The sequence below is a fragment of the Anopheles merus genome, chromosome X (genome assembly GCF_017562075.2).
Source record: "Anopheles merus strain MAF chromosome X, AmerM5.1, whole genome shotgun sequence".
Classification (NCBI taxonomy): Eukaryota; Metazoa; Arthropoda; class Insecta; order Diptera; family Culicidae; genus Anopheles; species Anopheles merus.
The window spans coordinates 8,905,320-8,932,482 of record NC_054081.1 but is presented as its reverse complement, the minus strand read 5'-3'; the positions used below and the strand labels follow the sequence as shown (position 1 = coordinate 8,932,482).

Sequence of the window (27,163 nt, the reverse complement as noted above, 5' to 3'; positions counted from 1 at the left end):
ATAAAAGTGTAGGACAGTTCTTAAGTTGCTTGGGCCACAAAAGAGGCCACGCAGATTATTGAAATAAGCAATTATTGAACAATTACCCAACTATAGAGCTGCTTAAAAGAGCCATTAGGATGTGTGTCGTTGTGTTGGTAAAAAATGAAGAAGCAATCACTCATTAAAACCGAACCTGTTACCAACAATTCTCGAGCAAATGATAATGAGCCACCATAATGTTGACAAACAGCCAGTTCGTAATTCAATACAGCCAGCTGCGTCTGCTTTCCGCCAGAGGGCGCCCGCGCTCGCCGCTGTCAAAGACCTGCTCCGTGTGTGGGGGGTGTGTTTGTGTGTGTGTGTGCAATCGTAGCAACAAAAAAAAGCCGTGTGCCATCGGACGGACAGTACACCTTTTGGGCCGACAAGCGGAACCAATTTCCAGTCGCGCGGGTAAATTAAACAACAGAATCCACCCGCCTGCTCGATCAACGCCATCAACGCTTTTCCACAATCAACACACCACGCCGGTGGGCTGGACGCCGCATTTCCACATCGGCAAACGGCGGACCAAAGGGTAAGAGCGTCTTGCGAAGGTCGCTTGTTTACGTTGGTGCTGCTTTCCCGGCTCGAAGTGTTCAATTAAAAAAGGGTCAATTAAACATACAGTAAGCAACGGTGCACTGTTGTTTACCTTTTTAGTTGGCAATTTTTCCTTCCCTACCGCAACCCGGCGAACAGACAGAATGTCGCACACCATCCTGCTGGTGCAGCCGGGGCAGCATCCGGAAACGCGCACCTACAGCGACTACGAGAGCGTGAACGAGTGCATGGAGGGGGTGTGCAAGATCTACGAGGAGCAGCTGAAGCGGCGCAACCCCAACACACCGACCATCACCTACGACATTAGCCAGCTTTTCGACTTTGTCGATCAGGTACAGGGCGCAATGGTGCGATTTGTGCTTTTGAAGTTCTTTTCTAACTCATTTGAATTCCATAATTTCCCGCCTCCAGCTAATCGATCTCAGCTGCCTCGTCTACCAGAAGTCGACCAACACCTACGCGCCCTACAACAAGGAATGGATAAAGGAGAAAATCTACGTGCTGCTGAGGCAGGCGGCCGGCACCAACGCGTAACCCAACCGGTGTCGGACGAAGGCGGCAGCACGTGTTGCGACACGAGCCGATTTTTTATTTCATTTTATTTTATTTTTTAAATCTCCTTTCCCATTACTTGTACACACTTTTACACGCTGAGATTGTTTGAGATTGATCCCGAATAGCCAAAACAAAAAAAAAACGGTCCCAACCCAAGGACTGTGTAGGAACGAGGTAAAATATTAGATAAAATCGGTTTGTCCATCTTGGATGCCATTTGACAGCGGAGAGCCGTTGAAAAATCATCATACCTTCAAACATTCATTACTACTAGAGGCATACATACTTTTTTTGTAAAATTTATGAACCTATTAACAATTTTCATGCGATTTCCAGCCCTTTTCAACATTAAAATCCTAATTAAAATTCGAATCGAAAAGGGCTTTCAGAAGTCAAACTGCTGTAACGAACTTTTGGCTACTTTGTCAAATCGTTCTACATTACTTGACCTCGTTGCTGCACAGTCGTTGGTCCCAACCATTGGGATGAGGGTGAGGAGGTTGAGTTAAGTACGCCAAAACGACGTTCATGATAGCAAAGGTGGCGCTTTATCATGAAACCTGTGCGCGCGGTAGTTGTTAAGGGTCGCCCACCGTCGCCGCCGCCCCGCGTATACACAATGTGTTCAAGAAGCATACCATGTAACGGTTGAGTAATAAAACAATATTTTAACAAGCATAAGAAAGCTCGCAACGTTTTTGGCGTGTTGAAATAGTAGATCAACAGCGAGGAGGCAAGGCACTAAATTAGGGAAATAGGATTTAGCAATAAAAGTCTCGTAAAGGTTTGATCGTCGAAAAGCCAGACAGTTCATGAGCATTTTCCGCGCATATCAGTATGATTGTCTGACCTGCGGTGCTCTTACGGGGAGGCAAAACTTTTTCATTGAGATGCCTTTATGGAGGGATTCTAAAGCATTTTATTGACGAAAGCCTAATAGTGGTATATTGACAATCTCACGGTTCGAGAAATGTTAATTCAATTGAGGAGTCGCATTTGCTAAACACAGAAACGGGAGGGCAAAACGTTGTAAAAGCGTTACTCGTTCGCTATCAAAACGCGTTCGAGACCTTCCCAAACGCCTTGACGTCACAGCAAGCAGGTACTTTTTAGTGATTGAATCAGCTTGCTTGAACTAGACAAACGGGTTTTATAACATTCAAAGCATTGTCGCAAAACGGATTGGAAGAGATGTAATATATAATGCGAATATGAAGTATGACAAATTAAATGTATGTAGTGAAATTAAAATAATTAGCCAGTATCGTGGTACAGTCGTCTGCTCCGACGATTCAATAACATGCTCGTCATAGGTGGTTCCGGAATTGGTCCCGGAATCAGAATTGGTTCCGAAATCAGAATTGGTTTCGGAATCAGAATCGTTTTCTAAATCGGTTCCGGAATCGGAATTGGATCCAGCATGCGTTCCGGAATTGGTTCCGGAATCAGAATCGGTTTGGTAATCGATTTCGGAATCGGAACCGATTTCGGAACTGGTTCCGGAATTGGATTTGGCTTCTTGATGCGTTCCAGAATTGGGTCCAGAATGCGTTCCGGAATTGGTTCCGGAATCAGAATCGGTTTGGTAATCGATTTCGGAACTGGTTCCGGAATTGGATTTGGCTTCTTGATGCGTTCCAGAATTGGATCCAGAATGCGTTCCGGAATTGGTTCCGGAATCAGAATCGGTTTGGTAATCGATTTCGGAATCGAAATCGGTTTCGGAACTGGTTCCGGAATTGGATTTGGCTCCTTGATGCGTTCCGGAATTGGCTCCGGGATTAGAATCGGTTTCGGAATCGGTTCCGGAAACGGAATTGTCTCCGGAATCAGAATCAGGTTCGAAATCGGAGTCAGTTTCGGTATCTCCACAAGAATAGGCTTTTGGGTTCATTGATGGTACGCATTGATAGCGGCAAAAATCCAAATTTACTTGTAAACGATCGATTATCATTATCAGATTTCGGTTCTGAAACTTCTTATTTCAATTCAAGAGCTGATTCTCATTACGGAGCTAATTTCAATTCTGGAGTCAATCTTAATTCCGTTTCCGATTTGCAAATTGCGATTTCAAGGTCGATTTGCAAGTCAAACGATATAGCAGAAGGGCTTACTGGGAAAAGGTTTCAGAATTATTATTATTCTGTGCCCTGTGCAGACGTTGCGTTTATTCATTGTTGATGATGATCCATCTCTGACCCCTTACATAGCTATCTTTTTTTATTCTTTTTTTATGTGGTTGCAAAATAAATGGTACCGATTGTCGCGTTCCCAACAATTGTTACTCGCAATATTTGAGTTTGCATAGGACACCTGTTCTGCTGGTTTTTCGGATTTGGTGATACTAAAAACAATTTAAAATAAAAGCACACGGAGCGCATATCATTATGCGCATCATTTGACGTACAAACCGAAGGGAACCGGTTGACGGTTCAAAATATAAAAAAAAAAACAATAAAAAGAAAAAAGACACGGGGGAATTACATTGCGAATGACGTATTCGGTGGAATGACATCGTCGGCTTTGGATTAGGAACACCCAGCACGAGGAGACGAGCCACACCACAAGGGAGACGAAACCAAAAAAAAAGGTAAAAAGCACACGCACATAGAAGAGAACATTTTAAGGGGGGGGGGTTCATAAAAAAACGCCGCTAAGAAAGGTTAAACAAATAAAATGCAATAAATGGCAAATGATAATTGCTTCCTCCGTGTCTTTCGAAGCGAACGTATCGTCAACCAATTAACAGAGTTTGAGGTAGATTTTTTTTTAATGAAATTTATGTCTTCCTTTGATTCACACAATCGTTGTTTTCTTCTTCCTGTTGCACATAACATAAGTAGGAAATATTGCGGGAGAACGGCTCGAACTTAAACGACGTTTGCCGGTTGATTTGTATGTGTGTGTGTTTAAAAAATGTCGCCAAAAAAACACATTCTGCGCGTCTCGAAAACGAAAACGGTTCATCAGATTAGCAAATATCAAGTAGAAAATGGAGATAAATCCCTCTTTTGCAACAGCGATACCAAAATAAACGAAATTGTGTTTTTAAATCGCTAAACATAAAGGTATGGCCGGAAAGCGTTCCCACCACCGGGATGCCCCGTACCGTACCCACTGTACACATTAAGGGTCGTCTCTGGTGTCGTACGCACAGAGAGACAGACAGACAGACAGACAGACGGACAGACTCAGAACCAACCTCACTGATGTACGCTATGCCGCGCCGGTGATTCAACCTCCACTTCATACTCGAGCTCGAGCTTGGGTTTGCGGGTTTTGCGCGCCTTCGCCTTCTTGGTGGCGGACGGTGCCGCGTCCGCTACTGCCGCCGTCGCTGGTGCTTCCTCGTCGTCGGATTTCGGTGGCCGCAGCGACACCTTCGGCACATAATCCTGTAGAAGAAAAGAAGAAAAAAAGTAATGTAAATAAGATTTTTTTTTTAATTTGGATTTCTTTTGGGTTTGTTTTAGCCTTCAAAGTGAAACGAGCAACTACAAGCACAAGTACACACGGCTGTTACGCCGTTGCTGTTGATGGGCACGTAACGGGCGCCCCATGAGCGAACCGGAATTGCAACTTTGGTCGCCGCGTCACCATACAGTGTGTTGCTGGAGGTGGAGAAGGTTCAAATATCCGCTTTCCGAGGGGAAGGGAACATTTCTAAACGAACGAAGCACACACACACACACACACGCTCGCGCGGGCGCAACGTGCAGTGAGGTTGCAGTGCATGTGACACTCACGTGTACATAGAACGGGAAACGGGGCAGAGGGTCGCCAGCAGATGTGCTCTAGTTATTGGCCAATGTCGGAATGACGTCTTTGGAGTGAGGTAACCACCCACCCACCCTCCTCTCTATGTGTGAGCATGTGTTCATTTTGTTTCGCCCCCCCCCCCCCCCCCCCCGCTAGAGCACTTGTAAACAAACACCTGGAAAGGTTGGGCTTAGGGCGTAAAAGAATAGAAGAAACTGTTCGGGTAGCAATTCTAATGTTATGAGGCGAGAGAACACAAGACGTTTTCTTCAATTTGGAGTATATTTCAAAATGGATGAAAAGATCGTTTTAATGTCGTTGGAATTCGTTTCAATTGTATGAAGTTCCTGAACAGTCAACGGAATCCGAATCTTCAGCAAATGCCGTTCAAGATCAACGACCAAAGTGAAGAATGTGCCAAATCCGGCATAAAGCTTTTTCAACATGTTTCCTGATCGTTCCTCTCCAGTGGAACGATCTAGGAAGGAAGAAGCTGTTGATGTAATCTTCCACCATAACGACTTCCCAACAGTGATAACTTTCCTATTCAATTTGGAAATGAAAATGGATAAAAATATTGTTTCAATATCTGTCGTTGGAATTCGTGTTCATGGGATGAAGTTTCTGGACATCTTAGCGAGGTGTTAACTGATAACCTCCATTACTGTGTGTTGAATAAAACTGATTACAAAGCTTCAAATTACTGACCAGATGAATCTGAAATCTATTTGATGTTCGATCCAAACAAGACAGTTGACTACTTCAGGTCCTCCAAATCTTCAGCAATTGTCGTCTAAGTTCAACGACTAAAAATGAAGATCTTGCTCAGTCCATCACAGAGCTTTTATTAACATGTTTTCTGTCCATTCTGTTCCACTAGAACATGGAATGACGAAGCCGTTGATGTAGTCTTCTACCATTACGACTTCCCGACAGTGATAGTTTTCCTTTTCAATTTGGAATTGAAAATGGGTAAAAGATCGTTTTAATGCGTGGCGTTGGAATTCGTTTTAATTGTATGAAGTTCCTGGACATCCTAGCGAGGTCCTAGCTGAAGAACTCAATTATCGTTTATTGAATAACAATGATCAGAAAACTTCAAATTACTTTCAACATTACGACTTCCCGACAGTGATAACTTTATGTTTCAAAATAGAATTGAAAATGGATAAAAGATCGTTTGAATATCCGTCGTTGGAATTCGTGTTGATGGTATGAAGTATCTGGACATCTTCCTCCTCCTAACTGATAACCCCCATTACAGTGTGTTGAATAAAACTGATTACAAAGCTTCAAATTACTGACCAGCTGAATTTGAAATCTATTTGACGTTCGGTCCAAATCAGACAGTTGACTACTTCAGGCTCCTCCAAATCTTCAGCAATTGTCGTCTAAGTTCAACGACTAAAAATGAAGTTCTTGCTCAGTCCATCACAGAGTTTTTATTAACATGTTTTCTGTCCATTCTGTTCCACTAGAACATGGAATGACGAAGCCGTTGATGTAGTCTTCTACCACTACGACTTCCCGACAGTGATAGTTTTCCTTTTCAATTTGGAATTGAAAATGGGTAAAAGATCGTTTTAATGCGTGGCGTTGGAATTCGTTTTAATTGTATGAAGTTCCTGGACATCCTAGCGAGGTCCTAGCTGAAGAACTCAATTATCGTTTATTGAATAACAATGATCAGAAAACTTCAAATTACTTCCAACATTACGACTTCCCGACAGTGATAACTTTATGTTTCAAAATAGAATTGAAAATGGATAAAAGATCGTTTGAATATCCGTCGTTGGAATTCGTGTTGATGGTATGAAGTATCTGGACATCTTCCTCCTCCTAACTGATAACCCCCATTACAGTGTGTTGAATAAAACTGATTACAAAGCTTCAATTACTGACCAGCTGAATTTGAAATCTATTTGACGTTCGGTCCAAATCAGACAGTTGACTACTTCAGGCTCCTCCAAATCTTCAGCAATTGTCGTCTAAGTTCAACGACTAAAAATGAAGTTCTTGCTCAGTCCATCACAGAGTTTTTATTAACATGTTTTCTGTCCATTCTGTTCCACTAGAACATGGAATGACGAAGCCGTTGATGTAGTCTTCTACCATTACGACTTCCCGAAAGTGATAACTTTTCTTTTTCAAAATGGAATCCAAAATGGACAAAAGGTCGTTTTAATGCCTGGCGTTGGAATTCGTTTCGATTGTATGAAGTTCCTGGACATCCTAGCGAGGTCCTAGCTGAAGAACCCCATTACCGTTTGTTGAATAACACTGATCACAAAGCTTCAAATTACTGACCAGATGAATTTGAAATCTATTTGACGTTTGGTCCAAACCAGACAGATGACTACTTCAGGACCTCCAAATCTTCAACAATTGCCGTCTAAGTTCAACGACCAAAATGAAGAACTTGCCAAGTCCATCATAACATGTATCCTGCTCGTCCTGTTCCACTGGAGGATCTAGGACGGACAAAATCGTTGATGTAATCTTCCACCATTACGACTTCCCACTAGTGATAGTCTATCGTTGAAATTTGTTTGGATTGTGTGAAATTCCTAGACATCCTAGCGACGTCCTAGCTGAGGAACCCAATTACCGTTTGTTGAATAACACTGATCACAAAGCTTCAAATTACTGACCAGATGAATTTGAAATCTACTTGACGTTTGGTCCAAACCAGACAGTTGACTACTTCAGGCTCCTCCAAATCTTCAGCAATTGCCGTCTAAGTTCAACGACCAAAATGAAGATCTTGCCTAGTCCGACATATAGCCTTTTCAACATGGTTTCCTGCTCGTTCTGTTCCACTGGATCTAGGAAGGACGAAGCCGCTGATGCAATCTTCCATCATTACGACTTCCCGCCAGTGATAACTTTACCAACCGGAGCCGTCTGATGGACAACAAAAAAAACAAGCGGATAGCCATCTACACCATTGCGGAAACATACCTAGACGCACAGATGTAGCCTAGCCATCAACCGAAAAGCCCGCACAGTCCGTCTCTAGAACGTCGCATTAGAACGACGCCAGCGGTGCATCGCTGCGATGAATGGCGGTCACGGCGAGCACACGCAAGGAAACGGTCCACTGGAGCCGAGCCGGACTGGCCGAAGCTGCCATGTTGCTGCTCTTGAACTTCGCTGAAAGGCACTAATGAGCGGCGCTCCTCCTGGTGCCGCAGTCCATTTTGCGCAAGTGCGCGAACAGCTTTTCAAGGAAGTTCGGTAGCGCACACACACACACCCGCACTTGGCGTGTGGTAGAAGAGAGCGGAGCAGAAAAGCCCGCCAACCAGGTAACACCGCAAATGAGAGAGAGAGAGCGAGGGAGAGGGCAACCAAAACAAACAGAAAACATTGCTGCTGCCCGCCGAAGAGAAATATGCGGGCACGGAAAAATAAATACATAACTTGTATTTGCCGCCCATGGTCATGGTCGTCAAGGCGGCACACGGTGGCTGTGAGGAGGCGGGTCGCTGGCTCGGTCGCAGAAACAGCTCCCCGAAGCTATAGGGGGAGAATGCAGCTACACAAACAGTTTGTGGAAATTCTAAAACACACACTCTTTCTCTTCATCTCCAAGGATTTTGGGGGGAGGCTTTGAGTAAGTTGTAATGCCTCCAAAAACCTTCAAACTTTCAATAGAATGAAATACTTCGGGCATAGTTTTGTGGCAATCACTTCCAACATTTGCATTAGCCCATAATTGAAGCATGTCATGTAATTACAGTCTCTGCTAAAACGCCACGGTTCACCTTCCCTTGCCGTTATTAGCAGTAAAGTAAAGTAACGTACAATTAATCCCATCGCGCGACAAGATGACGCTTTTGCTGTAAACGTGTTTCCCGTGGTTCGCCCCCGCTGCATCAGTTCAGATCTGTAATCTTAATTTTATTGCTATTACTCACAAGGGTACTCACTACCCTCCCCACACCCACCTCTATAGCCACCACGCGATGTACCACACCACGCGGGTTTGGGTCGGTCGGTTGGTTGGTGGGATGCTGCAAACACGAACGACGGAAGAGCGACGGGTGTTTTATCACGGGCAACTCTCTGTATTTTTTTGTTTTGTTTTGTTTTGCGTACCTTTTTTAATTCGTTTAACACACACACACACACACACACTCACAAGTTCAAGGGAAAACAAACCAGTCACGCCTCGCTGATGTGTGCGAAGGGACGCGTGGGGCCAGCAGTGGGCGAGAGAGAGAGGCAACAGCATTTACACCGGGAGGACACACGGATTAACGCGAACGCGCAAAAAAAAACGCGACACACTTGCGGAATTGACAAGGGGATATGAGGGGGAGAGGGTGGGGGATAAAGGGGAAGTATTTCGCGCGCGCAAGATCGTTCCCGCGAAGCAGTGGGCACTGCTACTACAACTACCACCGCCCGGCGAGCCCTAAAGGGCGAGCTTTTGTTTAGAATTATTATGTTTTTTATAATTTTTGCATCCAAAAAATTACATGCACACGTGTACGCAAAAAAAAAACACACACACACACACTCAAATATTGCACAGCACGAGATTGCGCGCGCGATCGCGAGAGAACACGGAAGCGCGGCTGCGAAGAAGTGACCGCCGGACACGGGTTGCGTGGTGCGACTGCGACAACGATGCCGCGCGTTTGCCCCAGCCTGCTGCTGCTGCTGCTGCTGCCGGTGGCTGTGGTTGTGATTTACCTGTTGCGCTTTTGCCCACCGTTGCGTTACCGCATGGAAGGTCTTGGGGGGGGGTGTTGTTCCATGCCGGCGGCAGCGAAACATGACGAACGAGATTGGCCCTTACCCGGGTGCGGTTTTGCGCTGCACCCGAGCGAGGAAGGAAGGGACGATACCCCCTGCGGCTAGAATAGAATCAGTTGCAGCTGCAGCGTGTGCATGTGTGTGTGTGTGTGTGGTTGCATTACGTGCAAGATGCGTCTCGGGGTACGGAGGGATTGCGGACAGTTATGTCGTCGACAGTTGATTTCTGGCCCCCACAAAAGTGCACCGCCGTTTTGGCCACTAAAAGGCGCCTGCTGTTAACCTATTCGCAATAGGACAGGGTTTTGCCGCTGCCAAACGAGCTTTTAACAATGATGGGGTCACCCAGTGCTGCAAAATGTCACTGAAAAATCTGACTGAAAAAAAAATCCATGTCAGCGTCACGTACTCATGTGTGATAATCAGTGGCGATACTCAAAACGATTGGTGTGATCAATGTATGCTTAGTGACATTTCTGCGGCCAACGCTTGGCTAGTCACCATGTCATGACTTTTTTTTTACACTGTGATCAGTTCTGCAAAATGTCACTGACATAGTCATGACAATTTCCGGATGAAACAAAATAATGTCAGCGTCACGATCGCTGACTGTGATGATCAGTGGTGAGACTCAAACAGTTGTTGCGAGCATCACATGTTTCGTGGCATTGTGCGCAACCAACTCTTGGTCAGTCACTTGGTCGTGACATTTTCTGTCAGTGTTCATGTCGATACTCATGGGAGATATGCGATGCGTGCGAGTGGTTCCAAGAAACATAATGAGCATGTTCCTCAAGTATATTCCAAGAATGTCGTGATTATCACCGACAGAAAATGTCAGTGAACTAAGTGAGTGACCAAAAGTTGGGTGCTGAACAAAATGTCATCAAACATGTGATTGATCCACCAACTGTTTGAGTCTGATCATCTCAGTTGTGTACGCGAGCTGATTTGAGCTTCGTTTCAGTCATGAGTGTTGCTAACTGAAACCAGTGGCATTTGGCAGCACTGTTCACAGCCAGAAAAAAGTCAGCCTGAGTATCTCGTTGCAACCAAGCATTCTCGCATGTGACACACAGTGAATGGGGAAGAAAAAACGGCCTTTTTTGTTTGCCTTCGCTCCCGCATCAAACAGCTTTAAACAGCCGTGAAAAGTTGGCTAGCGTAAATCGATTAGCACGCCCACGAGCTAATTTCTTACACCTCCACCGACACACACACAAACACATTATGTGAATCCGGGGAGTGCACAACACGCAGAGAGAATTGCGGTCAGTTCCGGAGGATAAATACTGCACCGGGTCAAATGAATGAGAAGTGCTCAAAGAGTTGATTTGTTTTAGGTTTTTTGTCTCGTTCTCCTAAACGTTCTACGCGGACATCATATGCCGGCCTATACAGGCTTTATTCAGTACCATGCAGCTGGATAATAGTCAGCAATTGGCTACGGGGAGATGGTCCATTTTGGGTTTGAACCCATAGCGGGCATGTAATTGGGTCGTTCGAGTTGACGATTGTACCACGAGACCGCCCCTTTTTTGTCACCATGTTTCTTCTATTTCAATGGCAGATCGAGGAGGATGGATCTTAATTCTAACGAGCTGCAATTAAAGCTTGCTGCTTTAGATCAATCTGCTTGCGTGTAAAGAAAGCTGGTTTGCGATTGAGCCACGACGTGAAAATTACACGCCCCATCGGCTTGTACAGCAGCTGAGACACAATTTTAACCATCTTGTTGAGTAATAATATTACCAATTAATTAGCTCGCCGTGTAGTTCAAAGCTGTTCATTCTTTGCGAGTGCTTTTGCTTGCGGACTCGAAGCTTCCATAGGCTTGGTGAGTTAGTCGAATCGAGACATCGATTCAATCACGATTCCAGAGCTATTACAGAAGTCTCGCGAAATCCGCTTCAAGCCATTTAAGCTCGCGCCAGTTTTACAAATCTGCACCTATACGGAAGCACATTTAAGATTTATTGAATATTGAATACAGTATTGATAATGAAAAAAAAAAAACATTCTCAGTTGTAGGCAAAAATGGAAGCAGAGATGTAATGACACGGTATGATAAGAGCCGGATGGAATGAGGGAGAACGGTGACACCTGTTTTTCCCTAACACTTTAATGCAGTTAAAACTATGGTTTTCATTCTGTTTTGATATTCTTTCCACCGATGCCATCCGCATCAAAATACTATAGAAACCCTCATAACCGATCCGTTTAATAAGTTCTAGTGACTCATTCGTTATGCGAGAGGTTCTTTTCCATATGATATGTATGAAAAGTAAGCTAATTGGTTCCAGGACCGCTATTGTGCTGATTGTTAACTCTTTTTAGGACATTTACCCTTTTTTAGAGCGGATACGAACAATGTTGTAATTATTCGTTAGTATCTAGAAAATATTTGTACTATCGTTGTCGATATTCAAAAAATGGTCGTTGGCTTAAGGTTTTCCTTAATATTTCCCAAATACATCGTTGTTAGAACGATATATTTTGGTTTGTGTCTAAAAAGGTTTTGTTGTTCCGCAGATAGACATTTCCTGTTATTTATATTTTTTTAGAAATAAGCCAGTTGCATCATAATTATATTTTTTGTGGATAATATTCTTCAATACAACGAATACAACCCACTTGCAGATCTCATATGTACTCCTATGGAAGTCATCCAAGTGGAAGCAATTAGTAGGTGAAACTCTCGCCTTCATAAGCATATAGATCCAGGAAAAACGCATTTGAAACGCTCGCATACATATACTACACATTTGTAACTCAAACAATTATTACGATACTTCTCCTCCTGGCAATAGTTTTATATTAAACGATTACCTAGTACAGTAAGTGACCGAGAAATAAACCAACCCCAGTTAGCCAACCAAATTCGCTAGCTGAAGGGACCTTTCGATGGATTGATTGTTTTCATTGGCGCTGACTTGAACGAACAAATTACAGGTTTTTCCGTCGTGTTGATATAGATTATAGATTCAATAAATTATAAATTAAAGTGTTATGACGTAGAGCAGCTGTGTCAAACTCATTTCATCATAGGGCCGCATATACAGATTTTCAATGATTCGCGGGCCGCAAATTCAAGAGCAAGAGAGCAAGAGAAAAATTGTAATAAAACGTGTTTAAAGATTATTCCAAATTCCAAGTGTTCTGGTGGTATATGCATTTCTTATAACAAGAACCCGTATTTTACGAATATTTTTGTTTAAATTACGATAATTTTGTCTGACGAAGATTCATGGTGTATGATCCTATAAAGATCGGCAAACCTTTTTTTGATACTTGACGGGAGATGATTCGCGAATTGAAGTATGGACCGTGTGAGCTAATCTATTAATAAGCTTTGTATTGCAAGGCTTCGGCATTTCGGTTATTTTAATCCTTAATCTAAATCCTTTAGCCTTAAGTGTAATCATATCATTTTGGTTTTGATTTTTGGGGAGGTTGGAAAGTACATTAATTCGTCTTGCAGAATGTGGGGTACAAATAATTACAACTTGGCTACAATAATTTTTATTAACATTTATGGTGGCATGATTATGAAAAAAAACAGATGTGGCTCCAATCGAACACCAAAGATGTACTATTCTAAGGTCGGAGCCGTGCACACCCGTTCAGAGAAATTCGGAGCCGAATGAATCGGTTTCCTTACTGCAGATTAGCCGCTCTGTGCGACAACCGATGACTCCAACGGTTCCGAATGGCTCTAAACTGCTCTACAGGCTTCGGACGGCACCGAACAGAACTGTTGGTTTGATTTGGCCGGAGTCGGAATAGCTAAGATCGGAAATGGGTTTGAACCGTGGATGCAATTCCGACAATCCATCACTAGTTGTTGCAAAGTTTGGTGGTGTGTGTATCAAGTTATTATCATTCCTTTTTCGTTTGTAGACACGAGTTGACACAAATCTATTTTTCCATACAGAATGTGCAATTGAGTGTCCACAAAATTATCCTAATATTCAGAATTTCATCAAAACATAATACGACTGAGTTTGCATTCGATTCAATGTTTGTTAAGGGTCTTGATTGTTCTGTACGATTGTTGTACGATTGCAAAAGAGCCAAAATGTGTGGGAAAAATGGACATTTGTGATGAATTTCCCTTCATCAGACTCCGGATGTTTCTTGTTTTGACGTTTAAGTGTTTTTAACTGCGAAACACTCCAGTTAGCGAAATTCCAGCTAAAAAAGCATTCCAGTTAGCGATCATCAACTGTATCAAAGCTCTTATTTGCCTGAGCGATAATTAAAATCAAACTAATGCAGAATGTTTATCGACCATGCTCTTGATTTCATATCCGCACCGAAAAATGCACCAGAAACACAAATGAGTTTACTCATTATGCGCGATTTTGCGCGTTATGAGAGGTTTTTGTTGAGCATTTAAATTTGCTGGCTATACAAAAAAAAAAACTCTTTATGAGGAGTTCCACAGTAGATATGTTATGTTATGTGTGGTAGTTAACTACCATCGACAACTAGTACACCTCAATGCCAAACCCTTTCAAGATATTTCACACTTTCAAGACAGCATCGTGTATGGCTGGGAATGGCCCTGTATCAACGAGCTGGTATACTCTTTCAGGAATAAACTTGCTGTTTATTTTGCGCTCAGGACTTTAGTTGACTTTTGGGCCATCCTTGCTTATCTCTGACAAGGTGTGTCTAAAGGAAGATTAATACTTTTAATAACAATACACGCTGTTTGTGGTTGCAGAATATACCAGCCAAGTTCTCTCTTCAAGTGTGCCATTTGGGGGTTTTCCTTTGAAAATGGACGAGTGTTAAACTACAATAGAAGTTTGGTTAGCCATTAATACTTTGAGAATAGTAGCCATTAATACTTTGACTGCTACACCCTGTATCACTTTGATTCTCAGCAAACAAAAAGTAAAATCGCGCAGCTCTGCAATTGAGCTACAACGTCAAAATTACGAGCCCCATCGGCTTGTACCGGTAGGTGAGACACAATTTTAAGCATCGGTTTTTTTTTACTAATAATATTTCCAACTGATTGATATAACTGTAGTACTTGTATTACAGCTGGAGCTCCTCTATCTCTCTTTAAATAATCGAGCAGCTGTACCAGCTGTGTGTCAAATGAATTTTCGATTCAATCGGACGAAGCGCACTTCGCTCCACTTCCACGACTCGAAAGGAACGAAGAAAGAAAGAGTAATGGTATTAAGGCAGGAAAGCGGTTTGAACTTACCTCCATGTCCGAATCGTCCTCCGACTCGAAATCACTGTCCACCTCGACCCGTTCCCGCACGCCCGACACGCTGTCCGCGTCCGAATCGTCGTCCTCGTCGTCGTCCTCCGTGTCGTCCTCCACGAACGCGTCCGCCGACTCGAGCTCGCGCCGCAAGCTTTCGCTCACATTCCTCACCTTCGCCCGCTCCCGCTCCTCCTCCTCCTCTTCCTCCTCGTCCTCCTCCTCCTCCTCATTCTCCATCTCCTCGTCCTCCTCGACCTCCTCCTCGTCGAGGGCCCGGTCGAACGCCTGCTGCGGGAAGTTGTAGATGTCCTCGTACATGCCCATCTTCAGCCGCTCCATCAGCTCCTTCTGGATGGCGTTGTCGATGCGGGCCGCCACCAGCGCCTTCTCCTCCCGGCGGCGCTCCCGCCGCTCGACCTTCGTCGCGAGCGGCACCAGCATCTTCTGCCGGCGCAGCTTCAGCTTCCGCATCCGGATCAGGTACTGCGTGATCTTGACGAACCGCTGCTTGCACTTGGTCTGCACCCACCGGTCCCAGAACACCAGGTTCTCCTTGATCTGGTACACCGCCTTGTCGAAGTTGCGGGACAGCTTCACCTTCTCCCAGTGCTTGGCCGGGAACGCGTTCCGCTCCGCCGTCTTCATGTACAGGTAGATGATGCCCTTCTCCTCGCGCACCGTCGCGTACTGGCTGTTCGCGATCGGGCAGGCCCGCCGCGAACAGAACCCGGTCAGGCTGTACTCATTGCGGCAGAAGTTTTGCGTCGCTGTTTTCACCTGGAACGAGCAGAACTGTCTGCTGATGATGCTCCAGGTTATCTGCCATGGTGCAAGCGAAGAAAAAAAGGAAAACGTGTTATATAGCAGGCATCGTGTTAATGAGGGGCACTTCCGCGCGGAATGGGGATAACTTACATCGTCCTGCTGCATGCTGCCGGTTGATTGGCGAGGTTAGTAGCTGCACGCTCCACGCTCCGGTTGACACGCTGCCGACGAAGGGCTGAACACGCGCGTGCTACACTTTTGGGTTGATTGGCAGTCGCCCTAGAATAAAAAAAAGCACCCACAACAGCAAGCAGCTTGCTTCGGTCGGATCTTTTGCCTTTTGCGGGCGATGTTTACACCTCGACCATGCGGTTACCGGTCTGCGACAAATGGACAGAAACGTCAAACTTACGCTCGACCACCAGTGCTGCCAGCGCTGACGTTTGTCCACGCGCACAGTGGGCGATCCCGCTGCCCGACACACCGAAAAACCACCGTAACGGTGAAACAAATTGACAGCTGCAATGTAACGCATTGTAACGCTCCATTTTTCGGTCCACCACCATCGGCGAGCTAAATCCTAGCGAAATTGATGCTAATATGCTTCTGCAATGCAAAACAACATTTTAAAACAAATTAAACTAAAGTATTCCAGCTAGCCTCATCAAAATTGAGGTAAACAAAACTCACTTTTTGTGTGTTTACAATAGCGAGGCGTTACTTTTCAGTTGTCATTTTTTGTTACGGTGGTTTTTCCATGTGTTTGGCAGCGTAGTTTGAAGCAATAAATAACCTTTTTTCTGTTTTTTTTTCATTATTTTGTTGTTGTAAATTTTGTTGTCTTAATTTAAAAAACAGAAATAATAGTATATTTATCACTGCTGAAGATCTACTAAATTTCTTACGCTATTTCCTACGCTGCACATTTACTACCGGCTATGGTTTGTCGACTGTAACTGGAATTGTATCGGTTCCATACCTGTACCAACTCCAAGTATCGTTGCAAATTCGAATCCGGAACAGTTCCAAGCACTTACTAACTTACTTATCCGGCGCACATCCACGCCATCTTGCCACCTCTGTTTGGGCCTACCACGCCTCCTATGTCCTTGTGGAAGGCCTAAAAAAACTTTACGAGCTGGGTCATCCGTTTCCATGCGTACAACATGGCCAGCCCACCGGAGCCTGGCGAGCTTGATACGCTGCACGACAGTGAGGTCGCCGTACATCTCGTATAACTCGTCATAATAGCGGCTCCACCATTGTCCTTCCACACATACGCGGCCAAGTATCCTTCTGAGCATCTTCCTCTCGAACGCAGCTAAGAGAGTTGCGTCGGATTTGAACAATGTCCATATCTCAGAGGCGTATGTGAGTACCGGAACTATATAGGTACTATATAGTCCCAGCTTCGTCCGTTGCGACAGGTTCTTTGAGGTGAACTGATTTTTCAGGCTGTAGAATGGCCGGTTGGCAGCCAGCATCCTTGCCCGCAACTCAGCTTCCATGCTATTGTCGTTGCTGACCTTTGGCCCAAGATAGGTGAATTGTTGGACGACTTCAAACGTGTGTTCACCTATCTGTACATCACGCCTACGTAGATTCTGATTATTTGTTGGTAGGCCCGCTGATGTTGCCACCATCAGTTTGGTCTTTGCCTCGTTTATCTGCAAACCGAGATTCTCTGCCGCCTGCTCGATCCCTTGGTAGGCTTCTGCTACATAGAAGAGCCGCAGACCAATGATGTCTATATCATCAGCGTATGCCAGGATCTGGGTTGACTTGTCGAAGATGGTTCCCGTAGTCTCCACTCTCGAGTCGCGGATGGCCCTCTCTAGCGTCAAGTTCAATAGGAGACAGACAAGCCCGTCCCCCTGGGGCAGACCTTTGGTGGTAGCAAAAGGTCCTGAGAGTTTTCCATCCACCCTCACCTGGCAAGTGACGTTGATCATAGTCATTCTAACTAGCCTTATCAGTTTGGCCGGGATTACAAAAGGGCTCATAGCGTCATACAGTTTTACCCTGGCTATGCTATCATATGCGGCTTTGAAGACAATGAAGAGATGGTATGTTGTCTCTGTATTCAGCCATCTTCTCAAGATCTGCCGCATGGTGAAGATCTGCTCAGTGGTTGATTTTCCGTTTCGGGATCCTCTCTGATAGTTTCCGACGTGCGGGACAAGACAATCCTGAAGGATCAGGGAGAATATTTTATAGGCGGTACTCAACACCGTAATACCCCTGTAGTTGTTGCAGTCCTACCTGTCTCCTTCTTGTATATGGGGTAGATGATGCCGAGATTCCAATCACAAGGCATCGATTCGCTATCCCACACCTCAGTAACAATTTGATGAATCTAGAGGTCTTGAAAATAAATGAAATGGGGAGCTATTTCGGGATCTGTAAGGGTTCATGATCGGTTCCAGGACCGGTATGGGTTCAGTGTCAATTTCGAGTCCGGTATGGATTCAGTTTCTGTTTCAGGACCAACATTAGATAATGATAGGTACAAGGACCGGTATGGGCTCAGCATTAGTTCCAGGTCCTTTATGGCTTTACTTTCAGTTTAAGGACTGATATGGATTCATGAGTAGTTCCAGCCCAGGACCAGTATGGGTTAATGATCGATTCCAGGACTGGTACAAGTTCATGATAAGTTCCAGAATCGGTATGGGTTCATGACAGGTTCTAGGAACAGTGTGGGTACATGATTGATTCCAGGACGGGTATAGGTTCAGCATCAGTTCTAGGTCCTTTATGGGTTTACTTTCAGTTTAATTCATTCATGGATTCATGAGTAGTTCCAGTACCGGTATGGGTTTATGATATTTTTCAGGGCCGGTATGGGTTCATAACAGGTTCCAGGACCGGTATGGGTTAATGATAGGTTCTAGGACCGGTATGGGCTCATGACAGGTTCCAGAACCGGTATGGGCTCATGATCGATTCCAGGACCAGTATGGGTTCATGACAGGTTCTAGGAACAGTGTGGGTTTACGATTGGTTCCAGGACGAGTATGGCTTCATTATAGGTTCCAGGACAGGTATGGGATCAGCATCAGTTCTAGGTCCTTATGGGTTTACTTTCAGTTTTAGGACTGATATGGATTAACGAGTAGTTCCATTACCGGTATAGGTTCATGATAGGTTCCAGGGCCGGTATGGGTTCATGATAGGTTTTAGGGCCAGTATGGGTTCATGACAGTTTCTAGGAATTGTGTGGGTTCATGATAGGTTCCAGGATAGGTATAGGTACAGCATCAGCTCTAGGTTCTTTATGGGTTTACTTTCAGTTTAAGGACTGATATGGATTCATGAGTAGTTCCAGGACCAGTATGGGTTAATGATCGATTCCAGGACTGGTACAAGTTCATGATAAGTTCCAGAACCGGTATGGGTTCATGACAGGTTCTAGGAATTGTGTGGATTCATGATAGGTTCCAGGACCGGTATGGGTTCCGCATCAGTTCTAGGTCCTTTATGGGATTACTTTCAGTTTCAGCACTGATATGGGTTCATGATCAGTGCCAGGGCAGTATGGATCTATGATCGGTTCCAAGATCGGAATGGTTTCTTCATAAGTTCCAGGGCAGATATGGGTTCATAATCAGTTCCTAGACCGATATGATCAGTATTAATTCCTGCACCAGTATGAGTTTAATAATGGTTCCAGAACCAATATAGGTTCAGTATTAGATCCAGAACCGGCATTAGATCAAGTGCAGTTCTTGAACCAGAATGTGTATTGGGTTAAGAGGCAATTAATTTCCGCGTACTCTTAGGAGTAGAAGAGATGTTTAAAATTTATTTGCGCCTTTTTATTGCTTCTTTCCCGCACAAGCCCATTTTCAACCGGCATCCGTCTTCCGCTTACTCACGCAGCAAAAAGCTCAAATCACTGCCGACCTTGTACAGCACCGACTGCTCGCCCTTGCGGAACAGGCGCGCATCGTACGGCGTGCCGGGTACGGCCGGCTGCGGCCCGACCAGCGTCGCCCGATCACCGTCCACGAACAGGGCTGTTCCCTCGGCCAGCCCGAGCACCGGTGCCGCGTTCAGCTCGTGAAACTGGTTGATGCGCTCCGGGCGCGTCTCGCCCTTGTGCGTGCCGTTCGGTTCCGGGTCGAGGTAGTGCGGGTTAATGTTGAACGGGACGAGCGCGAGCGCCTCGAAGCTGGCCGGCTGCACGATCGGCATATCGTTCGTCGTCTGGATGGTGCGCGTCGCCACGTTCGTGCCGGCCGAGCTGCCGACGTACGGTACGCCGTGGTGCAGGACGCGCTCGCGGATCGGTTCCACCAGCTGCCGCCGGTAGAGCGTGTCGAGCAGCAGGAACGTGTTGCCGCCGCCGATGTAGATCGCCTGGGCGCTTTGCACCGCCCGGACCGGATCCGGCGCGGTGTGTATGCCGGTGCAGCCGAAGCCGAGCTTGCGCAGCACGCTGCCGACCCGCTCGGTGTACCCGTCGTGGTCGGTGAGGGCGTACGGCACGAACAGCACCTCCTGCACGCTGTTGCTACAAAGAAAACAAAACCAGTGGTGAAGAGTGTGGCGACCACAGTGTTTCCTGCCGACTTACTGCTTCAGAAAGCTGGTCAGTTCCGATTCGGCATGCTCGAGGTATCCGAATCCGTGCACCGCCGAGGACGACATGAGTAACAGTTGCCGCTTGCCCATCCTGCCGACGGTGGAGATGAACGCTTGCTGGAATGCCGATCACGGAGTAGAAATCGAAAATGAGTTAACCGTTCACTGTATCACGCCAAACACGACGACCCGCAATGGCACACTTCAAGTGCGCGATGGCTGCCCTTTATCAGCCACTCTATATTTAAGCTCTCGCTCGACGATCGACGACCGCCACCTACCTTCGCCACCTTCGTGTGGGTATATCTGCCAATAGAGAAATGGATGAGGTATGTGTTGTCTAATCTAATCAGTCTCGGGCTTTTGTTTCGCGCGCCAGTGCGTACCCAACAACACACTGCACACACACACACACACACGCACACACTCAGAAGCGGGCAGGCCAAACAACAATGCACCGCAATGGTCGACGCACGATCAGCTGACGGATGGAAACAAAAGATCCCACCAGAAGCGCGCCCAATGGACGCCCACCCGGCTGTCAGTGTGGCCTCGGCAAGGTCTATTAAGGCTTTATTAGACGGAGAGCAGTGACGTCACTTTCTTTTTGACATTTTTTGTTGTTGTTGTTGTAAAAAATCACACCTAAAGTGCCTGAAGTTTCTGCTTTTTGTGCTTTATTGCGGGACCTTACCTTTTGAACGGGTTGGCGTTGACGTTGTCGTTTGAGCGCAGTCTGAACGAAGTGCCGTATTTAAATAGAATTTAGAGTAGTGATGTGCTCCGTTGAGCGCACCCATGACTCCGATCCGACTCCGGGTACTGTTAGTCCGATTATGACTCCGGCAAAAGCCGAACCACTAGTTCCACCTGGAGACGTCCAGAGTCGTTCGGAGTCGTTTGGGGTTGGAGTCCACCGAAGTTGGAGTCATTCGGAGTTGTCCAGAATAGATCGAAGTCGGCAGAATCCGTCCGGTGCAATGTGCTTGTGATCAGGCATTTATTTTCGTTGCGTTTTTTCGTCTTTCACTTTGCGTGTACAATTCGTACATTGGCCTTTGTTTCGAAGGCCGCCTCTGGCCAACACCGGACGATCTCGACTCCAACTGATTCCGGATGACTCCGACTCCCAATGACTCCGACACCGAACGACTCTCAACGACTTCGGCCGACTCCGCGCGATTTTGAGCGATTCCGGACGATTCCGGACGATTCCGAACGACTCCGGATAATGCTGGGTGGACCTACCTTCCGGAGTCTACTCCGAAATTATCGGAGTCGGATCGGAGTCCAACTCCGGATTTTTGGCGACTTTACCCATCGCTAATTTATAGCCAGTTGTACAGCGCTTATCAAACCACAGACTGAAGGCTTCCGAGGCTGGTTTGTTTTAAATGGGGATTTTTGTTTTTTGGCTAGAAGGACAGGATCCAACAAGAAAGTTTAGGTTGGGGATTCACAGTTTTGTTTGTTTTATCGTTCAACGTCAGCCGCTTTTGGGTCACTGATAGCTTGCGGTTGGGTGGGAGTATGCTCATTTCTTTAGCCACAAAACTACACGCACTGTTTAGAAGCATCAACTGCCACAGTCGTTGAACACCGGATGCATTCATGCTATCTTGGCAAGACTCACCGTTGTACCCTACCATATCGTTCTTCATTTTCGGTGAAGAACCGCAAAACACTTGGACGGGTTGAGAGGTTCCGTTATGCAGGTCTTTGTAAGATCGTCCGTCTTTTACTCTTCGTAGGCGTGTTCACAGCCACTCCACGGTAGCTACTCCACGGTGAAATTCTTCAGTCCGCACCCGTATATCAAACATTATTAGGGTTCTTGAAAGCTTCCAGTACTTGCCTCAACAGACTACGGAGCCTCAGTAGATACGATGCATCTCCAAATTTCGTAGATGTAACTCCTGTTTCTTCTATGCATAAGTGACGTCATATGTATGATATCTCAATAAGGAGTTTTACTCTTAGCAGAAGATGTTACAACCTTTGCTACGGTGAAGGATTCACAAGACTGCATGTGTCTCCAGCAAGCTTTACTTGTTTCCACCTCGTGGTGTCTTGATATTTCGCTATCATTATGCGATGATAAATGACGTATTATTTGTTTTTTTTTCTGGGACTAGACTATTGTCAGCCTTTAATTACAGCATAGACAACCAAACTCTAGAAAGGACCGATTTCATATTCGCAATTTGGGTATCCTACTTCACAGTCGTCTTGACAGCTTTGGACCCCAATGTGATAGCTGTGATATCAAGAGCAAACCACAAATGTTAGATCTAATTATAAGAAATGACAAGACAAGTTCAGGACCCTATAACTAAAAAAGCATTGTTAAAGGATTGTATTGTTCTCTTGTTCTTCAAGCTATCACAAATGCTTGTATAGTATGAAGCCCTTCCACAGACTCATGGTCATGGCATGTCTGCAATCGATCCAAGTTGAAATGGACTCGATATGCGATAAGGCTATAGATATCTATTATAAGGTTTTCAAGTAAAGAACAACAACAAATCAATCAATCCAGAAGTAGATACACACACAAAACCCTAAGATAGTAAGAGGACCAAAGCCTCTTCAAACATATAAACTGCAACAACAAAAAAACCTCCAAAACACGCTTGGATTTATCAACGTTTATTTGCCTTTTTTCCATCGGATTTTCGCATTTGTTTTACTTAACCGTTTAAAATTTAACTTTAATTCTCACCAATATCGCTGTATTTTTTCCCTAGCTCGCTCGCTCTCTTTCTCGCTTTCCCTGCCTCTCCGCTTCACATTGCTGCCCGCTTGCCTACCGAGTGTAGTCATAGTAGTAGTTGTTGTAGTAGCAACCTGCCTTACCGATTACAAAAAAAGGAGAATGAAGGAAAAACGAAACGTACCTAGCGCGGGCTTTTGCAAAGACTTTCTGTAACGCAGGTGCATACGTGTGTGATTGTGTGTGTGTGTGTGCAAGTGTTGAGCGTTTCTCTCTAGTAGCTTAGTGCCTTAGTGTCTTGGTACAATCCTCAGCTGTGCTGGTGATTCTTGCGGTACAGTCGTCAACTCGCACGACCTAATAACGTACCCGCCGTGGGTTCAATCTTCATATGGAACACTACGATTACGGGTATCCAAATAAGTCTCGAAAGCCTTGTACAGGCAGGGCCTGATCGCGTAGTAGGTGTCGTTACGCAAGTAAGAAGAAGAAGAGGAAAATTCCGAATCGATCGTGAAAAATCCCCCAGCCCCCGTCCAATCTTCCCTCCGTTGATATGGCTTACAGGTGGAAGGAGGTGGGGGTGGGAGTGATCTGGCTACACTACACACGCGCACGCACGCACACACAAGCGCACTAAAGGACGGCGATTACTGTTTGTTTCTTGAAGAAAGGGAAATCAACGCCATCCTCATCCTTGTTTGTATGTTATTTTGTTGGTTCGAACTTTTACATTAGTAATTCTATACATAAGAGGGGAAAGGGCGGGAGGGGGGGGGGACTTCCAAAGTGGTGGCGTTACGGGAGCAAATAAAACTATTTTAAAAAAGGACATAAACTTAGGGAAGAGAAGATAGAGGAAGATGATGAAGAAGAAGAAGAAGAAGAAGAAGAAGAAGAGGAGGAGAAAGAAAACTAACCTATATGTACCACGTGTACGCGGCGCGGACATGCGTTTGTGTATGTGCATGTGTGTGCATGTGCTTTGTTTGTTTGTATTTAACGTACTAAATCAATGCAAATCTTACAGAAATACAAATTTGGGTGCATCTTGGCTACATCACACACGCACACGCACACGCACCTAAACACACACGAACGCATTCACGTAAACAGGTGGCTGCTGGTTGCCTGTGTGCAGGTTCTGTGCACACTTCCTTCCTCTCCAAAAAAAGAAAAAAAAAACCTAACCCTAGCTTTACTTCTAGTTTTAGTAATTTCCTGCCTTCGCTACTAATTTCTTATGCACACACACACACACGCGCGCGCGACCTATACAGAGAGAGATAGAGAAAGAGAGGCTTACATATACATATACATATATTTTATTAATATATAGTTCATAATTTCCTCGCGCATGAGAGTTACACTTACAGATCCGCTTAAATGGTACATTAATTCCTTTGCCTTTGTCTCTCTCTCTCTTTCTCTTTCTCTCTCTCTCTCTCTTCCTCTCTCACTCCCTTCTGTCTCTGTCGCTGTGTGCGTATGTGTGTGTGTGTGTGTGTGTGTGTGTGTTTGGGATCGTGCCCTTTTGTGGGGTTTTGCCCCCTTTCCTTTTTAGTTTAGCTAAAACATACGCCGCGCACTGTGCTGCGCCCAACCGCAACTCTTTTTTAAACGCTGCAGCAAGACGGTTATTACTAGTATTACTAAGGTATGCTATTATAATTAGGCGCCACTCCGCGAACATATATTTCCCCCTTCTCGCTCTCTCTCTCTCTCTCTATCTATCTTTTTTGTTTTGTTTTAAACCACACTCTCCCCATCCACGAGCTCTGCTGCCCCGAACTCCGAAATGGTGCCAAAACAGTCGAAAAGTAAACTATTTACAGGTTAGTTTTTTTGTTTTGTTTTGTTTTGTTTTTTTAGTAATGCATAGTAGCTCCCCCTATAGTATGCGGCCACCCTCTCTCTTTCTCTCTTTTTTTTATTTCTTTTTTTCTCTCTCTCTAACTTTCTTTCTTTCGCTCTCTAATCTCTCAGTTTTGCTAACCAGTGGCTGGTTTACTTTTGCGACGAAAAAGGAAAAAATCCTCCTGCTCCTCCCTTTGACTGACTGAAAAGGTCGTTGCGCCAAATAAGAAAAAAAGGAGTTTGGTCGGGGTGGTAGCAGGTGATCGTGGAGACAGCTGTTGCTTTTCCTTGACCACAAAAAGGAAAACAGCCAAAAACAAAAATAGAAGGCAACATTATTCAAAGATTGTTTGTGTGTGTGTGTGTATGTGTGTGCGGTCTTCACAGAAGACCGCCGACTGTGGGATGCTGAAGAATTTTTAGGAGTTTTTTTGTGTTTTGTTTTGCACAAGTGTGAAGGTTTCTTATTTGATTTTTGTTCATTACATGCATGCCGCAAGAAACGTGAATGGGTGGGAGTAAAGAAGACTAAAAGACAGGTAGAGTAAAGAAGAGAGAAAAAAACACACACACATCCAAAAAGGAAGCTCCTTTTTCTCTCCTGTATCGGGGGCCTTCGTACACGCGCCTCACACACGCTGCTTTGTTTTAAAATTAATTATTTAACTCTTGCGTGAAGACTTACTCAAAATGGGAGATCAAAGCGAATTCATTTTTGATTTGACGTACGATTTACATAACACAAAAAAAAAACAAACAAAAAAATATGTATATGAAAATAATAATTAAAAAAAAAACGAATGGCTACTGCAAAATCTCCTCCCGTGTTCTCCGTTTTCTCTCTTGTTCTCTTCGCTTTCTTCTTTTTCTCTCGCTCTTTCTCTTTCTCGTTTCGCCTGTTATGCTTTCTATGTTTACTTCCTATACGCCCCCTCTCCCTCTCATACATGCGCTGATTGCGCGAACAAGTCATTATATAATACAAAGATTACGTCCTGCTGCCCGCCGATAAAAAAATATAAAACAAAACTAAAACCTCTAAACGTGCCCTTGGTGCCGCGCGTTGCAACTCTAATTCCAAGGTGCGTGGGTGTGTGTGTGGAAGGGCAATACATCTGGCCTACTATTGTGAGTCTCGTTTGCTTGTAAATATCAAGTTTGAAATTATGCGGTTTGAATCGTTTCTACTTTGGACGCACGTTGCGACTTTGACGCCTTCCACCCCCAAGACACACACACACACACTAGCACTAACACATCTTTCCATCTTGTGTGTGTTTGTGTGCTTGTGTTGTTGCAACTACAGTACAACAATGTACAATTAGACGTTTTTTTTTAAAAAGGAAGCAAAACAAACTCCAATTTTATCGCGTCTTTACGGCGGCGACTTACACGACTAAAGAAAAAAAGGGGTTAAGAATTACAATAAATTATAATAGAACGAACGCAATGGCGGTGTGTGGGTGAGTGCGAGGGGGAGGTTGATGGGGAACTGCGGACTGTGCGGATCAACGCGTAATGTTGTGTGCTATTCTGCAAGCAGAGCCCAATGACATTTGCCAAAATCTTTCCATCGGTTTGGAATCCCGCACAGAGATGTGTGTTTGTGTGTGCAGTGCTACATTATGTCATGAGCATCACGAGATTTTCACCAGCGAAGACAATGGACATTTCTGTGGTGGCTTGATGCTCATTGCTGACACTCAATGAAAGTGTGTCATGACATGCCGAACACGATTTCCGAGTGCTTGAGTCAACTGTGATACTCTGACTGACAAGCTGAGCTTAATACCGGCGCAAGCATAATCATGACTTTTTTCGGGCTATGAACAGTGCTGCCAAATGCCACTGTTTTAGTCACCAACATTCATAACTGAAACGAAGCTCAAATCAGATCTCCTACACAACTGAGATGATCAGAGGTGAGACTCAAACAATTGGTGGATCGATCAAATGTTTAATGACATTTTGTTCAGCACCCAACTCTTGGTCACTCACTTGGTCACGACATTTTCTGTCGGTGATAATCACGACATTCTTGGGATGTACTTGAGAAACATGCAGAGTGAGAAACTTGCTCAATTTGTTGCTTGAGACCACTCGCATGCACCGCATATCTCCCATGAGTATCGCGATGATCACCGACTGCAAATGTCACGACCATGTGACTGACCAAGAGTTGGTTGCACACAATGTCACCAAGCATGTGATGATCGCACTAACTGTTTGAGTCTTACCACTGATCATCACAGTAGCGATCGTGACGCTGACATTATGACAGTGACATTTTGCAGAACTGATCACAGTAAAAAAAAAGTCATGACATAGTGACTTCATGCAAGCGTTGG

General features: G+C 44.9%; 4 protein-coding genes across 6 annotated transcripts; 1 reads left to right on the top strand and 3 right to left on the bottom strand.

Moving 5' to 3' along the window:
• The first annotated feature begins 343 nt into the window (after window positions 1-343).
• LOC121597527 (enhancer of rudimentary homolog) lies at window positions 344-1,870 on the top strand. 2 transcript variants are annotated; one of them, XM_041923360.1, is made up of 3 exons: window positions 344-559; window positions 652-917; window positions 997-1,870. In XM_041923360.1, the coding sequence occupies exons 2-3, from the start codon at window positions 729-731 to the stop codon at window positions 1,117-1,119; spliced, it is 312 nt and encodes a 103-aa protein (XP_041779294.1). In that variant the 5' UTR covers window positions 344-559; window positions 652-728; the 3' UTR covers window positions 1,120-1,870. The 2 variants fall into 2 exon arrangements, with proteins under 2 accessions (XP_041779294.1, XP_041779287.1); XM_041923353.1 differs by having other exon boundaries at window positions 685-917; window positions 997-1,868.
• A 656-nt stretch (window positions 1,871-2,526) lies between these two features.
• LOC121589691 (E3 ubiquitin-protein ligase RNF12-B-like) lies at window positions 2,527-3,094 on the bottom strand. The gene is made up of 2 exons (XM_041908783.1): window positions 3,074-3,094; window positions 2,527-2,892 (listed from the first exon to the last, which is right to left on the bottom strand). Exons 1-2 carry the CDS (start codon window positions 3,092-3,094, stop codon window positions 2,527-2,529), a joined length of 387 nt encoding a protein of 128 aa, XP_041764717.1.
• An 804-nt stretch (window positions 3,095-3,898) lies between these two features.
• On the bottom strand, window positions 3,899-16,073 carry LOC121594128 (protein MAK16 homolog). The gene is made up of 3 exons (XM_041917127.1): window positions 15,809-16,073; window positions 14,888-15,712; window positions 3,899-4,535 (listed from the first exon to the last, which is right to left on the bottom strand). The coding sequence occupies exons 1-3, from the start codon at window positions 15,821-15,823 to the stop codon at window positions 4,344-4,346; spliced, it is 1,032 nt and encodes a 343-aa protein (XP_041773061.1). The 5' UTR covers window positions 15,824-16,073; the 3' UTR covers window positions 3,899-4,343.
• Window positions 16,074-19,454: 3,381 nt separating this feature from the next.
• LOC121594136 (probable alpha-aspartyl dipeptidase) lies at window positions 19,455-20,981 on the bottom strand. 2 transcript variants are annotated; one of them, XM_041917140.1, is made up of 3 exons: window positions 20,940-20,981; window positions 20,238-20,362; window positions 19,455-20,174 (listed from the first exon to the last, which is right to left on the bottom strand). In XM_041917140.1, exons 2-3 carry the CDS (start codon window positions 20,333-20,335, stop codon window positions 19,529-19,531), a joined length of 744 nt encoding a protein of 247 aa, XP_041773074.1. In that variant the 5' UTR covers window positions 20,336-20,362; window positions 20,940-20,981; the 3' UTR covers window positions 19,455-19,528. The 2 variants fall into 2 exon arrangements, with proteins under 2 accessions (XP_041773074.1, XP_041773080.1); XM_041917146.1 differs by lacking the exon at window positions 20,940-20,981 and adding an exon at window positions 20,527-20,804.
• Between the last annotated feature and the right edge of the window lie 6,182 nt (window positions 20,982-27,163).